Here is a 16,165-nt window from a genome sequence, read left to right on the forward strand (position 1 = left end):
GTGTGTGTGTGTGTGTGTGTGTGTGTGTGTGTGTGTGTGTGTGTGTGTGTGTGTGCGCATGCGCGCATGGCCGCCAACAAATTGTGTCCCCCGTCCCCTCCATGTTTTGATAGTGAGTTCCGTTCTTGCTCCAAAGACGAGTAGGTTTGTAGGTTAATTGCCTCGGTAAATTTGTAAGTTGTCCCTACTCCCTAGTGTGTGTAGGATAGTGTCAGTGTGCGGGGATCGCTAGTCGGTGTGGACTCGGTGGGCCGAAGGCCCTGTTTCTACGCTGTATCTCTAAACTAAATTTAAAAAACTCTGTCTCTCACTTTATTTAAGACTCAATTAAACCTACTTCGTTCACCAAGCCTTTTGCCTTTTATCTAAACTAAATATCTCTGTGGCTTTGCTCTGGTTATTCTCCTGGGAGATGCCCTGGGGTATTTTACTAGGACATCAAGGTTTGTTGCTGTTGAACTCATGTGAGGGGATTATAGTTTTGCCTGAACTTCTACCCAACAAATTACTTTTAAAATTCCTGTTACCTGACCAGGTTTATCAACATCAAGCTGCTCTCAATATTGGCCACGCTTCAAGCTTAAAAATGGAACAACATAAATCTGAGGTTATCTGAAGAGAGAGCTTTGACAAAATGTAATTACAACAAACAAAACTCTTTTCGCCAACCTGAGTCGTTAGTGTTTGTGCTGTATAAGCAAGGCTTTTATCTTTGTGTACAAAGGAACTGCAGATGCTGCTTTAAATCGAAGGTAGACAAAAAATGCAAGAGCAACTCAGCGGGACAGGCAACATCTCTGGGGAGAAGGAATGTGTGACGTTTCGGGTCGAGACCCTTCAAGGGTCTCTCCAGAGATGCTGCCTGTCCCGCTGAGTGACTCTCACATTTTGTGTCTATCAAGGCTTTATCTTCATCTCATCAGGAAGACACTCTGGTCAACCTGAGGAGCACCTTCAGCAACAGACTGGTTCCACCAAGATGCAGCACAGAACGCCACAGGAGATCCTTCTTCCCTGTGGCTATCAAACTGTACAACTCCTCCCCTTTCTGTCGTGGGGTAGACTGACTGACCCCCCACCCCCCTCCCTCCCCAATCTTTGCACATCCCCAATCCTTTCCACTCGTCACTTTAATTTCATGTTTCATGTATTTTGTGTTTTATGACTGTTGGCAGATCAATTTCCCTCTTGGGATAAGTAAATTTCTATCGTATCACATCGTATCGTAACTGGTTAGTTTTAGTTAAAGAACATAACTGCTGTTTACAACGCCAATGAGGACATTAAAGCACAGGGGTGACAGGGTTTCAACTAGCTGAGTACGCATTATGCTTTACAAACTCACACAACTTTCTTACAAACTTACAACATTCTTAAGGGGTTGGGCGGGCTAGATGCAGGAAGATGGTTCCCGATGTTGGGGAAGTCCAGAACAAGGGGTCACAGTTTAAGGATAAGGGGGAAGTCTTTTAGGACCGAGATGAGAAAAAAAGTGTTCACACAGAGAGTGGTGAATCTCTGGAACTCTCTGCCACAGAAGGTAGTTGAGGCCAGTTCATTGGCTATATTTAAGAGGGTGTTCGATGTGGCCCTTGTGGCTAAAGGGATCAGGGGGTATGGAGAGAAGGCAGGTACGGGATACTGAGTTGGATGATCAGCCATGATCATATTGAATGGCGGTGCAGGCTCGAAGAGCCGAATGGCCTACTCCTGCGCCTATTTTCTATGTTTCTATGTAACTTCCAGTTACTGGGCAGAGTGAGACTGAAACTGGAGCAAAGAGAGTGGATTCAATTTGGGCACATTGGACATACTGTTTTCAATTTGCTATTCTGTTCACTAGAAAGTAGTTGTTAACAAAAATACTACTGGGAAAGATTGGGAAGAAGTTGAGGCAGAAGTAACTGTAGATGGACTGTGTCGGAAGGAACTGCAGATGCTGGTTTACATCGAAGATAGTTTTCCAACATTTTGTGTCTAATGCAGATGATGGCATCTTGAGCAACAAAACAAAGTGCTGGAGGATCCCAGTGGGTCAGGCAGCATCTGCGGAGGGAATGGACAGATGGGTGGGATCCCAAAGGATCGTCTGTCCATTCCCTCCACAGATCCTCCGGCACTTTGTGTTTTGGGAACAAGTTTCTTTCTGGAAGATGTCATTTGTGAGCGATGTCGTGAGGTCATGCGAGTTTGTGGAATGTGTGCACTATCTCACAAGATCATTCCATGGCACAAAACGCTGGAGTAACTCAGCGGGACAGGCCACATCTCTGGAGAGAAGGAATGGGTGACGTTTTGGGTCCTGACCCATCTTCAGACCCGACCCGAAACGTCTCACAGGAAAATCTGGAGAGTACAATTAATAACATTCTTGTCCGCAACAAATTTATGAAAGTTAATCATTCAGGTATAATTCAATTTGCTCAACTCAGTAAAAAAGCTCCTCTGAATACATTAACAGCACTTTGTAAACCAAGGCACATTATTCTGCACACAATGGTAACTGTGTGGTCACAACTAGACTGACAGACTCCAATTCTCTAAACTTTAGCCCTACAATGAAGAAAGACTTATGGGCCTGTCCCACATCAGCGACCGCCGGTGACTCTCATAGCCGTAGCAGGTCGCCGATAAGCCAGCGACTGGACCCTCCTACGACAATGTCTACAACAAACTACCACCTAGTCGACGTCAAGCTACGGAAAGCTACCGACAACCGGTGACCCACTAGGACGTCCACCTTCGACAACCTACGTCTACCCGCGACAAGCTACGACAAGGTACGACCCTGTCTGCGACAACTGAAGACAACTTAAGACAATTCAGTCGCCTGAGGAGACCATACAGGCGACGCCGCGGCGACCATGTGGCAACAGCCTAGTCACCTGTAGTCGCCTAAAAAATCGCCTAAGTGGGACAGGGGCATTACACTTACCCTTCACAACCTCAGGATGTCCTAAGGGATTGACGACCGATAAAGTACCGCGTGAAGTGCAGAAACTGTTGAGACATGTCCCATCTACAACATTAACAGCCTACTTGCGCTCACCAATTTCCACAAATGGTTACAATTATGATATCAGCCCATAGCCTCCTCAAACAACTCCAGCACACACACTTGGCACAGTCCAGCAGCTCACTAGAATTTACCTGGGCTCACTGAAAACAAAAAAGCTAGTTGTTATGGGGGCAGCATGGTGGCGCTGTGGTAGTTTCTGCCTTACAGCTCCAGGGACCAAGGTTCAATCCTGACTGCCTGTCCGGGGGTACACAAAAATGCTGGAGAAACTCAGCGGGTGCAGCAGCATCTATGGAGCGAAGGAAATATGTAACGTTTCGGGCCGAAACCCTTCTTCAGACTGATAGGGGGTGGCGGGGAGAAGGAAGGAAAAAGGAGGAGGAGGAGCCCGAGGGCTGGGGGATGGGAGGAGACAGCCCGAGGGCTGAGGAAGGGGAGGAGACAGCAAGGGCTAACAAAATTGGGAGAATTCAATGTTCATGCCCGCAGGATGCAGACTCCCCAAGCGGAATATGAGGTGCTGTTCCTCCAATTTCCGGTGTTGCTCACTCTGGCAATGGAGGAGACCCAGGACAGAGAGGTCGGATTGGGAATGGGAGGGGGAGTTGAAGTGCTGAGCCACCGGGAGGTCAGGTAGGTTTCTTCCCACATCCCAAAGACATACAAGTTTGTGGGTTAATTGGCTTCAGTAAAATTGTAAATTGGCCCGAGTGTGCTAGTATATGGGGTGATCGCTGGTGGGTGCGAACTCGGTGGGCCGAAGGGCCTGTTTCCGCGCTGTATCTCAAAAGCCTAATGTCTTATCTTAGTGACATCTTATAGACATTTCATCCCAATTCTAAAATATATAAATGATTGTAGTTTATGAAAAAGATACAGATTCAATTGAAAATGGTGGTGAATTGGAACTGGCAAGAAAAGGGATAATCTGTGTTATAAAGTATAAAAATATTAGAACAGAGTAGAATAGAATGCCTTTTATTGTCATTCAAACAGCTTGGATTGAACGAATTTGCATTTTCTACAGTCTTAACAATTACAAAAAAAAACAAGACACACACTTAACACAATTTACACAGACATCCATCACAGTGAATCTCCAACACCTCCTCACTGTGATGGAAGGCAAAAGTCTTATCTCTTCCCTTGTTCTTCTCCCGCGGTCCAGCAGTCCAATTGCAATGTCGAGGCAAACTGGGGCCCCTGATGTTAAAGCCCCTGGCGGGCGATGGTAAGTCCCGCGGTCGTTAGGCCACGCGGGGCGATGTTAGGCCCCGCTCCGAGTCCTTTAAACCCTGCGATTCCAGCGGGGGAAGTTGCCGTTGCGGGGTCTCCGAAAAGCGGTCTCCCACCAGGGCGATGTTACCGTCCACCGTGCCTGCGGCCGGAGCCTCCGAAGCTCTGAAGTTGGGTCGCAGCCGCGCACCACCACAGCTCCTCCCGCTCTGCCAACTCCACAATGGCAGGTCCGCAGGCTCCGCGACTGGAGCCCTCGGGTTAGTTCCGGCCGGAGGCCGCCGCTGGCTCCATGATGTTAGGCCCAACGACATCGGGGACCCGTCAGAGAAAAAGTCAGGTCCCAAAACAAGGAAGAGATTTAAAACGGTTCCCCCCCCCCCCCCCCCCCACATTGACACAGCTAAAAAAATAATAAAACTAGAATCAAAAACATACATTTAACGAGACAAAAATAAAAAAACAAAATAAAAAGACAGACGGACTGCAGTCGAGCCGCTGCCGTTAGGCGCCACCACACCAATTAGTTGTTGTCTGGCTGGCAATGTTCTGAGACAATATATGTTCAAAATAAATAAAATGAACAAATAACTTAATTCAGATACAATTATGCAGCTTGTATTAAAGATATTTCATATGATAGCCTTCAATGCTGTGGTTTCCACCAGAGGTACACAGGTCCAAGATAATGTTACCTTTACCATGGCAACTAATACAGACAATGTAATTTCATTCCCTCATCAGCATCAACATACCGATTCTCATTGTTAGTCTTAGTGTTGGGAGAAGGAGGCAGCACAGGGAGGGGGCAGCACAATGGCACAGCAGCTAGAGCTGTAGGTGACAACATTTAGTGTAGTTTAGAGATACAGCGTGCAAACCGGCCCTTCGGCCCACCGAGTCCGCACCGGCCAGCAATCCCCGCACATTAACACTATCCTACACACACTAGGGACAATTTTTACATTTATACCAAGTCAATTAACCTACAAACCTGCACGTCTTTGGAATGTGGGAGGAAACCGAAGATCTTGGAGAAAACCCACGCGGTCACAGGGAGAACGTACAAACTCCATACGGACAGCAGCCGCAGTCGGGATCGAACCCTGGCCTCTGGCGTTGTGAGGCAGCAACTCTACCGCTGCGCCTCCGTGACGCCCTCTTTCAATCATTACATGCGACTACACTTCAAAAGTACTTCAGTGATTACAAATTAGTTACAGTTTACTACGTAGTTGTGATTATTACTGTCTTTCTGACTTGCTGAATATATCTGCAAATTCACACCATTCACTTTAAATCCCCATTATTGTCATGGAGGCTGTTGGGTACAATCAATGCGGAGGTCGTGTGGAGCTGTTTGAGTGAACATGATGTGAATCAGCTCAGCTGAACGGTCCTTTGCACTGTGCACCTATATCTATTCCCAGAGTACACTTCAGTCTGAAGAAGGGCCTCGACCCGAAACGTCACCCATTCCTTCTCTCCAGTGATGCTGCCTGTCCCGCTGAGTTAATCACTACAAAACTGAGTTACTTCACTACAAAACTGAGTTACTTCACTACAAAACTTATTTTCTCATTTAGCTGCAAAGGAAACTCAGAGATTGGAGGGTTAAAAACCACACCCTGTTCAGGATTAACTGGTCTGAAGCATTCCAGTTTATTTACATTAAACTCTGGTGATTAAAACTTTTTCCAACTCATACAGCAGTTTAACAACATACAAATCAAACAGCAACAGAGCTGTGTGTGTGTGTGTGTGTGTGTGTGTGTGTGTGTGTGTGTGTGTGTGTGTGTGTGTGTGTGTGTGTGTGTGTGTGTGTGTGTGTGTGTGCGCGTGTGCGTGTGTGTGTATGTGTGTGTGTGCGTGTGTGTGTGCGTGCGAATGCGTGCGTGTGTGTGTGTATCTGCGTGTGTTTGTGAGCGTATGTGTTTGTGTGCCTGTATGTGTTTGTGAGTGTATGTGCATGTGTGCGTGTGAGTATGCGGTGTGTATGTGCGTGTGCACGCGTGTGTGTATGTGCTTGTGCCTGTGTGTGAATATGCGTGTGTGTATGTGCATGTGTGCGTGTGTGTATGCGTATGTGGCTGTGTGTGCCTGTATGTGTGTGTGAGTATGCGTGTGTCAGTGTGTGTGTGTGTGTGTGTGTGTGTGTGTGTGTGTGTGTGCGTGTGTGTGTGTGCGTGCGTGCCTGTGACCTTGATTTCTCTCTGTACCTGTATGTGAGTAAAATGTTACATTCTGCGTCTCTCCCCATTTTGATGTACAAGTCTCCGTATATTTAAGCTTGTACTTTGAATAAGTCGTTTGCAAACATTCACTAGTCTGTTTCTCTACGTCTGCTGTCCTTGCCGTCTCACTATCTCTTATTGTTACCTGCTGTCTGTTCAACACTTTGCTAAACCGTGCATCCCTGTTTCTTGTTCTAATATATTTTATATGTATTTATCTTTTAATGTCCAGTTTTGTAAATAAAACACAAATGTGTCCTTAATATTGGATACTGCATATCATTCAGTACTGAGATGGTTAAGGCCTATTTAAAATACTCTGAAGGCTAATAGACTGACAGGCTGTTGGAGATAAGCTGCTTCATAGGATCAAGTTGGTCTGCGCTTTCTTCCTCCTTTATTTACAATGTTTTAATATAAAGAGACCATAATCTGCTTCTCTTACATACCACCGGTGGCTGATTAGATCCACATTTGCCCAGCATCATAGGTGGAGGTCGGCAAGTTCGAGATGATCTTATCAGGGTAAGGCTGTGGTATCAAATTTCAGATGAGATCACTTATTTCACATCACAAAGCACATCCCTACAGCCTGCTCAGCATCAACTTCACGTTTCACAGACCTCTTTGTTCCTGATCTGTGCAGCACAAGCTGAGAAGCACATTCTTTCTCCACACTCTGCAAGCAGCCACATTGGAGCCTGTTAGCTGCCATCATGCCTCTGCTGCAAATGCTGTCTGATTCCTAGCTTGTACAAAAACAAACCCATCCATTATACAACCACACTGGCTGTCAGGCATTTTAGAAAAGGTGGTTTATGGCTGGGAGTTTAGTAGCTGGCTTTGTGTAAACACCTCTTGCCCTTGCAGTGCAGGGTGGCATGGAGGCCCCGGTCAAAATCAAACGGACCGCCATCACGCTGGCACAGAAAGTCCAGATCATCTTGAAGCTGAACGACCCCTCCTTCAAGCAGAAGGAGATCGCCCAGGAGTACGGACTGACCGCCTCCGCCATCTCCAAAATCGTCAAGAAGAAAGAGGGCATTCTGGAGGAATGGCTGCGCGGCGGGAACCTGGAGCGCAAGCGGAAACGCGAGGGCAAGAACCAGACCATCGACGACGCGCTGCTCAGCTGGTTCTGGATGGCCAGCAAGGAGGAAGGCCCCATCTCCGGGCCGGTGCTCATGGCCAAAGCCAAGGCCCTTGCCGATGAGATGGGGATCGAGTTCAAACCCACCAATGGGTGGTTGTGCCGCTGGAAGAACCGCAACAACCTGGCCTACAGGCGGGTGCCGAGGGAGAAGGCCGATTACCTGACCACCAGCAACCACAGGCCCGGTACGGTATTTCACCCCGCGTCCCCTTCCGATCACACCCTCTCCAAAGTCTCACTCACTCGTTCCCACGCCCTCCGTGTACTTGCCCAGCATACGTCATAGGAGCAGAAGTAGGCCATTCAGTCCATTGAGTCTACTCCGCCATTCAATCATAGCTGAGCTATTTTTCCCTCTCAACCACATTCTCCTGCCTTCTCCCCACAGCCTCTGACACCCCAACTAATCTAAAACCTTCACTTTAAAAATACCCATTGACTTGGCCTCCACAGCCGTCTGTGGCAATGAATTCCACGGATTCACCACCCTCTGACTGAAGAAATACCTCCTCATCATCTTTCTAAAGGTACGTCATAGATCAATAATAAATAGTCAGGGCAACAAAGGCTGGTTTAGCACGGTCAGAACAGGTTTACCTCAGGATAGACACAAAATGCTGGAATCACTCAGCGGGTGAGGCAGCATCTATGGAGAGAAGGAATGGCCGACATTTTGGGTCGAGGCCCTTCTTCAGACTGACCTCGGGTGACCTCTGGAGAGACTCCTGGGTGTCCAGGGCCAACTCCCAATACTATGGAGAAACCTGATGAAGAAAAGGTTAGTGGGAGAGTGGAGATGGCAACTTACTAGATGGGTTGGGGAGCAGGGTTATGTCTTTGTTTGCAAAAATTCAATTCATATCATTGAAACTACACATTCCAACTCATTCTACAGCGGCATTTACTCAATCAATGGGCGTTGGGGATAAAGTATAAAAATAACTGCTTGGTCCAAAATGATGCCTACTAACTTTCATACTCCTCTCTAGCTTCTCTGCAACTCTCTCCTTGTATTGCTTTCTCCTTCATCTAGTTTTCCCATAAATACGACTGAGTAAAGGGCCTGTCCCACTTACGCGATTTTTTCGGCGACTTGTCGGCACCCGTCATAGTCGCAGCAGGTCGCCGAAAATTTTCAACATGTTGAAAATCCAGCGGTGACCAGAAAAAGGTGCGACTCTTTGAGCGACTACTCACGACCATACAAGCGTCAAACATGGTTTACTGAAGCAGTTAATAAAAAAAAGCATTTGTAATAAGTGCTTATTATGTTTGATAATATATTATCAAATAAGCATGATAATGTTTTAATCTGTGAGATGCCTGAAGAATATAATAAGATGCTTCTACACCAAACCCTGACTAAACACTTCTATAATTCTTCCCACTTCAATGTTGGGGCCATCCTTCAGTTTGCCAAAGTCCAAAGTTTTGGAATATGCACTTTAGACCTAATTTATTTATCGAGCCTTTGGTTAGCTATCGTAAATGTCTTGATACGTGGCTTGGTGTTAAATATTGTCTGATCTCCACTCTTTGTGTGGCACAAGATAGACACAAAATGCTGGAGTAACTCAGCGGGTCAGGCAGCATCTCTGGAGAACATGGATAGGTGACGTTTCAGAGTGCTGGAGAAACTCAGCGGGTCAGGCAGCATCTGTGGAGAACATGGATAGGTGACGTTTCACAGAGTGCTGGAGTAACTCAGCGGGTCAGGCAGCATCTGTGGAGAACATGGATAGATGACGTTTCACACAGTGCTGGAGTAACTCAGCGGGTCAGGCAGCATCTCTGGAGAACATGGATAGGTGACGTTTCACAGAGTGCTGGAGTAACTCAGCAGGTCAGGCAGCATCTGTGGAGAACATGGATAGGTGACGTTTCACACAGTGCAGGAGTAACTCAGCGGGTCAGGCAGCATCTGTGGAGAACATGGATAGGTGACGTTTCACAGAGTGCTGGAGTAACTCAGCGGGTCAGGCAGCATCTCTGGAGAACATGGATAGATGACGTTTCACACAGTGCTGGAGTAACTCAGCGGGTCAGGCAGCATCTCTGGAGAAACGGAATAGGTGACGTTTCGGGTCTGAACCTTTCTTCAGACATTTCTTTGTGTGGCACAGCTGTGTTAATGAAACAAGTGGATGGGAGGGAGGAGAGGGATACATGGCAGTGATAGATCTGCTCCCCAGTCGATCCAGGGAAGTACACACAATGCTCAGAGCCTGTTCCAACTTCAGGGACTAAACCTCCCCAAGTTACGCTCAGCAATGCAGCAGTTATAAGGTTAATGGCCAACAAAGGAGGGTCTTTTTACAAGTTATCTAAATTAAAAATCACATCCTGTTGTTTTTCTCTTCGTATATTTCGACAGTCCAAAAAAAAAAACCCTCGTTCTTTACAGATAAAATCAAGACTAGTTTAAGGTCACATTGTGCGTCAGTGAAATAGAAGTTGACCTTATCAGGGACTGAGGCAATGGTTGGTACATGAGACCACAACCAATTGAGAATTCCATGTTAAATTGCTGTTTGCGGCCATTTACAGATGATCTTAGCAGAATACAACAGAACCAGGAATGGGGCTAGTTTCCATTCCCTTACTACAATACGATACGATAGAACTTTATTCATCCACGGGGGGAAATCGATCTGCCACCAGTCAGAACACCCAACAAGGTGCACGAAAACTTGAAATTACAATTACATTTGAAAAACAGAAAAAGACAAGCGACTGCTGGCTGGCTGCCGTGTGCACAGCGCCTTCACCGGAAGAACTGTAGTTCTTTGTAAGAGACCAGAGCTTTTAATCCTGTTTTTGTGCCGAGGCAGAGCAGTGCTGCTTTTGATGTTGGGTAGCTGAGATTGCGTGAGTGGTTTGACATGTGTAATGTGATCAAGCCGGCACAAGGGGTTGATTCAATTCTCTCCGCTCAGACCACCCACCATCGCCTCTCCCTCAAATATCACTCCTTAACTCCCCAAAGGTTCTCATGTTTCAGGAGTAATAAAATTTAATTCCACATTCTTCTTTCCAATAAGAGGGTAGCAGAGCAACTATTATCTGCTAAAATTACATCAGCTTCAGTGAAATGGTAGAAAATTAAAATGCGATACGCTAACGGCAGCAGAAGGCCAATAATGCATTTAACACTTAAAGCCCCACACACGTACAATCATCGCATGTTAGAGCACAAGAGAAACTATTCGCTATGCTGGTCCTTTGCTAGGGCTGTCCCACTGTATTGATCCAATTCCCCTTCGAATATTCCCAGTGAGTCTGCTGCTACTGCTTTTTCAGTCACCACATCACAACAACTCTCTCTATCGCAATAATTTTCTGATTCTTCTGAGTCAAAGCATCATAGAACAGGGTGGCGCCGCAGTAGAGTCACTGCCTCACGGCGCCAGAGACCCGGTTTCCATCCTAACTACGGGTGTTGTCTGTATGGAGTTTGTACGTTCTCCCTGTGACTGCTTGGGCTTTCTCCAGTTGCTCCGGTTTCCGCCCACACTCCAAAGTCGTACAAGTTTGTAGGCTAATTGGCTTCAGTAAAAATTGTAAATTGTCCCTCGTATGTAAGATAGTATTAACGCATGGGGTGATTGCTGGTAGATATCGACTTGTTGGGTCGAAGGGCCTGCTTCTGCACTGTATCTCTAAAGTCTAAACGCTTCACAGTACAGCACAGGAACAGTCCCTTCGCCCCACAATATCCATGTCGAACACGATGCCAGGATAAACTAATCTCCTCTGCCTGCACGTGATCCATTGCCTGCATATCCGTGTGCCTCTAAAATTGATCTTACTCTCTGCTTCCATCACCTTTGTCAGCAGGTTCTAGGCACCCATCCCCCTCTGTGGGCAAACACGCCCCACACATCTCCTTTAAACTTTGCCCATGTCACCTTAAAGCCATACTTTCTAGACTTTGACAGTTCCACCCTGGGGAAAATATTTTTCTAGCCTGCTATACAGCAGAGAAATGGGCCTTTTGGCTCAACCTGTCCACACCAGCTAGCAGGTATCTGTCAAAGGAGGACCCAGCTTGGGGGGACGGAACGCCATGAGGGAAGGGGGAGGGGCGAACAAAGAAGGACCCGGCGGGGGGGGAGGGAGAACAAAGGAGGACTTGGCACTGGATACTTTGATACTTTCTTGGGCGCCCTTTATGTGGTGACTATTTGCATACCTTGGGTACGCAAAACAAAGAATTTCACTGTGACTTGTCACATGTGGAAATAAAGCATCCATTCATTCATTCATTCATTCATTCATTCATTCATTCATTCATTCATTCATTCATTCATTCATTCATTCATTCATTCATTCATTTATCACCACTTGGTCCAATTGGATGGTCCTGCTGGGACCATCCTGTTGTTTCCATTGTCGTTTATTTATCTGTTACGTTAGAGCTCCGCTCGGGCAGTGCGCCTGAAATGTTGTTGTATGTATTTACAATGACAATAAAGTGTATTATTACTATTGTTATTATAATTCAACAGGTAACAGCTCCCCTCTGGATCGCAACCCCATTGAATGCCTCAGTGATTCACGTTGATTGCGTTAATAGTTTTTAAATGCTGTGAGGATCTCTGCCGTGTAAACACCACCCTCTCAGGCGGTGCGTTACGCACTCAAATTGAGCAATTTCAAGGTGTTCGGCAGGCAGCATCTCAGGGAAGGCCATCATCAGATAAAGAAAGGCACAAGGTGCTAGACTAATTCAGTGGGGCAGACAGCATCTCTGGACAACATGGACAGAGTGTATGTAGTCACACGCAAACTGGAGGAACACCACCTCATATTCCACTTGGAATAACCCAACATTATGACCATTGAATCCCCCATTAGGTCACTGACCTACAAATCTACTCCCACTCCACATCCCCCGCCCCCCCCCCACCCCCCACCTCTTTCTTGTGCCCCACCCAGACATGCACCCATTTCGCCCCACCCCTCCCCTTCCACGTTCATTCCTTCCTCCGGCTTCACAGTTCATATCTCTCCTATCTTCATCTCACACCTTTTGTCTTTTCATCTCTGGCCTTTGTTCAACCATCCGCCTATCAAACACCCTCCTCCTCCACCACCTGTATCCACCTATTTATCCTGCCCCTCCTTTCTTCCAGCTTTCTTCACCTCCCCTCCCCTCCCCTCCCCCACTACGATCAGTCTGAAGAAGGGTCCCGACAGAAATGTCACCTGTCCATATTCTCTGGAGACGCTGCCTGACCCGCTGAATTATGGCAGCACTTTGTGCTTTTTTTTTGTTGCAAACCAGCATCTGCAGTTGCTTGTTTCTCTGCAAAACGGATGGCTTGGGGAAAGCAGGTAGACGAGCAGGAATTATCACATGCGGGGCAGTGTAAAATCAAATAACCTCTCCTCGCTTCTGTTTGTAATGCTGTTCACTATTACCATTTGATTTATTCACTTTATAAAAGGATGTCCTTTAAAAATGGAGCATTGCGAATGATTGCGGATGTAGGGAGAATGAGTTATGAGGAGATTTTAAAAGGCTCAGTCACTAGAGGGTAAAGAGAGGATAGTTATGAGGGATCTGATTGAAATATATAAAGTATTAAATGGACTAGGTAGTGGAAATCCTAAATATTACTTTACAATATGGCAAAATGATAGAAGCAAAGGTCACATTTGAAACTGGGGAAAAATAAATTCTGGGTGGATTACAGAAGGAACTTTATCACACAGAGGATGACAAATAGCTAAAATAATCAGGCAGGCTATGCAGCACAGGCATGGCTACAAATCAAAGCTGGGTGACAAGGAGGCAGAGCAGAATGTCGAGCAGTTACCATAGGTTTCCCTGATGAAAAGACTCCTTTAAAAAGCATCCCACAATGAAATATTTCCTTCAGTGTTTTAAACTCATTTCTCTAATAGTGTTGGCCAAATGAGATGGGGAGTGGAGCCGCCCACTACCAATGGCACTACCATCATTGAGCCCTTCATCATCAATCTCCCAAATTACAAGAAACTCAAAGGGACACAAGCCACATAAATACTGTGGCCACAAACGCAGGTCAGTCTGACTCACCATCTCACATCCAAATGCCTTTCCACCATCTACTAAGCATGGGTCAAGAGGGCGATGGAATACCCTGCACTTGTCTGGGTAAGTGCGGCTCTAATAACACTCAAGACTGACAGCATCTAGGATAAAGCAACCCGTACACCACCTTGAACATCCATCCCCTCCACCAACACCGTCACACAGTGACTCCAGTTGAAGCCATCTGCACAACGTGCTGTCGTAACTGGCCCAGTTTATTCCAACAGCTGCCAAACCCTGCCACCTAGAAGGACGATAGCTTCAGGTGCATATTCCACAGCACCTGCAAGGTCTCCTTCAAGCCACACGACATCCAAACTTGTTCATTTATCGTTGTTCTCCATAATTGTTGGGGCTATTCCCTACTAACACAATGGCACAGAGGTACAGTTGTTGCTTTTCTGCACCAGAGACCCAGGTTCTTTAGTTTAGCTTAGAGTTACAGCGCGGAAACAGGCCCGTTCGGCCCACCGGGTCCGCACCGACCAGCGATCCCCGCACACTAACACAAGCCTACACGCACTGGGGACAATTTACACTTATACCAAGTATACAAACGCAAGCCAATTCACCTGCAAACCTGTACGTTTTTGGAGTGTGGGAGGAAACAGAAGATCTCGGAGAAAACCTTTTCACCCAGAGAGTTGTGAATTTATGGAATTCCCTGCCACAGAGGGCAGTGGAGGCCAAATCACTGGATGGATTTAAGAGAGTTAGATAGAGCTCTAGTGGTTAGTGGAGTCAAGGGATATGGGGAGAAGGCAGGCACGTGTTATTGATACGGGACGATCAGCCATGATCACAATGAATGGCGGTGCTGGCTCGAAGGGCCGAATGGCCTCCTCCTGCACCTATTTTCTATGTTTCTATGTTTCTAAAACCCATGCAGTCATGGGGAGAACGTACAAACTCCGTACAGACAGCACCCGTAGTCGGGATTGAACCTTGGTCTCTGGCGCTGCAAGTGCTGTAAGGCAGCAACTCTACCCCTGCGCCACCATGCCACCCTCGTCAGGTTCGATGCTGACCTCGGGTGCAAAGCTTGTACGTTTTCCCTGTGACCGCGTGGGTTTTCTCCGGCTGCACCCGTTTCCTCACCCACTCCAAAGAAATAAACGTCAGTAAGTTAATTAGTTTCTGTAATAGTAAATTGGCCCCAATGTGCAGGATAGTGACGCATCCTGATAGTGCCGCATCACAGCCTGTGTTCCGCTCCATCCAACACCGTAAAATATCGCAGAGAATTGTGGACGCAGCCCAGACCATCCCACAAACCAGCCTCCTGTCCATTGACACCATCTACATTTCACACAACTTCTTCTGTAGCCACAGTATCTCAGCAGGTCAGGCAGCATGTCTGGACAACATGGATGGGTGATGTTTCAGGTCGGGACCCGTCTTTAGACTGATGTTAATGTGCGGGGATCGCTGGTCGGCGCAGACTCGGTGGGCCGAAGGGCTTATATCCGCGCTGTATCTAAACTAAACTAAACGTATCTCTGCAGAGTGAGTTACTACATTACTAAGAGACGGCGATGAAAGCAGCTGTCATTCAACAACAGTTGTCTGGATAAGGCAGACAGAATGAGAACCAATATTAATGGGCTTTTATCCATCGGCTGTCACAGGTTTGCCCATGCTTGTGACTCCCTCTCTCTACCTGCAAGATGCACAGCATGTCCCAGAGTATTATGGAGAAGGAACACCAACACAACGGCCGGAGGAAGCGGAGGAAGACTCCCGTGACCAGACTGCAGAGGGGATGGAGCAGGAGGAACAAGACGCACACTTTTATACAGGCAAGTCTTGTATACCCAAGCGTCTTGTATACCCAAGCAAGTCTTGTATACCCAAGCGTCTTGTATACCCAAGTAAGTCTTGTATACCCAAGCAAGTCTTGTATACCCAAGCGTCTTGTATACCCAAGCAAGTCTTGTATACCCAAGCGTCTTGTATACCCAAACAAGTCTTGTATACCCAAGCAAGTCTTGTATACCCAAGCAAGTCTTGTATACCCAAACAAGTCTTGTATACCCAAGCAAGTCTTGTATACCCAAGCGTCTTGTTTACCCAAACAAGTCTTGTATACCCAAGCAAGTCTTGTGTACCCAAGCAAGTCTTGTATACCCAAGCAAGTCTTGTATACCCAAGCAAGTCTTGTATACCCAATGAATCCATGAGGTAAACACAGAAGTCTCAGTCACATTATGACTGAGGACATGGCAGTGTCCATTTTCAATCTGAAAAAGGGTCCCGACCAGAAATGTTACTTGTCTACGTTCTCCAGAGATGCTTGCCTGAGTTACCCCAGCACTTTGTATCCTTTTTAGAAATAGTTTTTGTCTGGCTTTGCTCAGGTTAGTTTAGTTCAGTTTAAAGATACCACATGGAAACAGGCCCTTCGGCCCACCGAGTCTGTGCCAACCAGCGATCACCCCGTACAC

The 16,165-nt window shown here is 46.7% G+C and overlaps 2 protein-coding genes across 4 annotated transcripts in view; one reads left to right on the forward strand and one right to left on the reverse strand.

The window, feature by feature from the left end:
• snx11 (sorting nexin 11) overlaps positions 1–16,165 on the reverse strand; it is a 61,356-nt gene that overhangs the window by 14,086 nt on the left and 31,105 nt on the right. The gene's annotated exons all lie outside the window — the stretch shown is intronic.
• LOC116981837 lies at positions 6,911–16,145 on the forward strand. The gene is made up of 2 exons (XM_033034968.1): positions 6,911–7,827; positions 15,350–16,145. The coding sequence occupies exons 1-2, from the start codon at positions 7,371–7,373 to the stop codon at positions 15,904–15,906; spliced, it is 1,014 nt and encodes a 337-aa protein (XP_032890859.1). The 5' UTR covers positions 6,911–7,370; the 3' UTR covers positions 15,907–16,145.

This window comes from Amblyraja radiata, chromosome 16, assembly GCF_010909765.2.
Source record: "Amblyraja radiata isolate CabotCenter1 chromosome 16, sAmbRad1.1.pri, whole genome shotgun sequence".
Taxonomy (NCBI): domain Eukaryota; kingdom Metazoa; phylum Chordata; class Chondrichthyes; order Rajiformes; family Rajidae; genus Amblyraja; species Amblyraja radiata.

What these genes read in the sequence shown, in the direction of transcription:
- LOC116981837 (XM_033034968.1), top strand. Translation starts at nt 7,371, where the DNA reads ATGGAGGCCCCGGTCAAAATCAAACGGACCGCCATCACGCTGGCACAG. An exon ending in CACCAGCAACCACAGGCCCG is followed by an intron (nt 7,828 to 15,349) that starts GTACGGTATTTC and finishes CGGCTGTCACAG; the next exon opens with GTTTGCCCATGCTTGTGACT.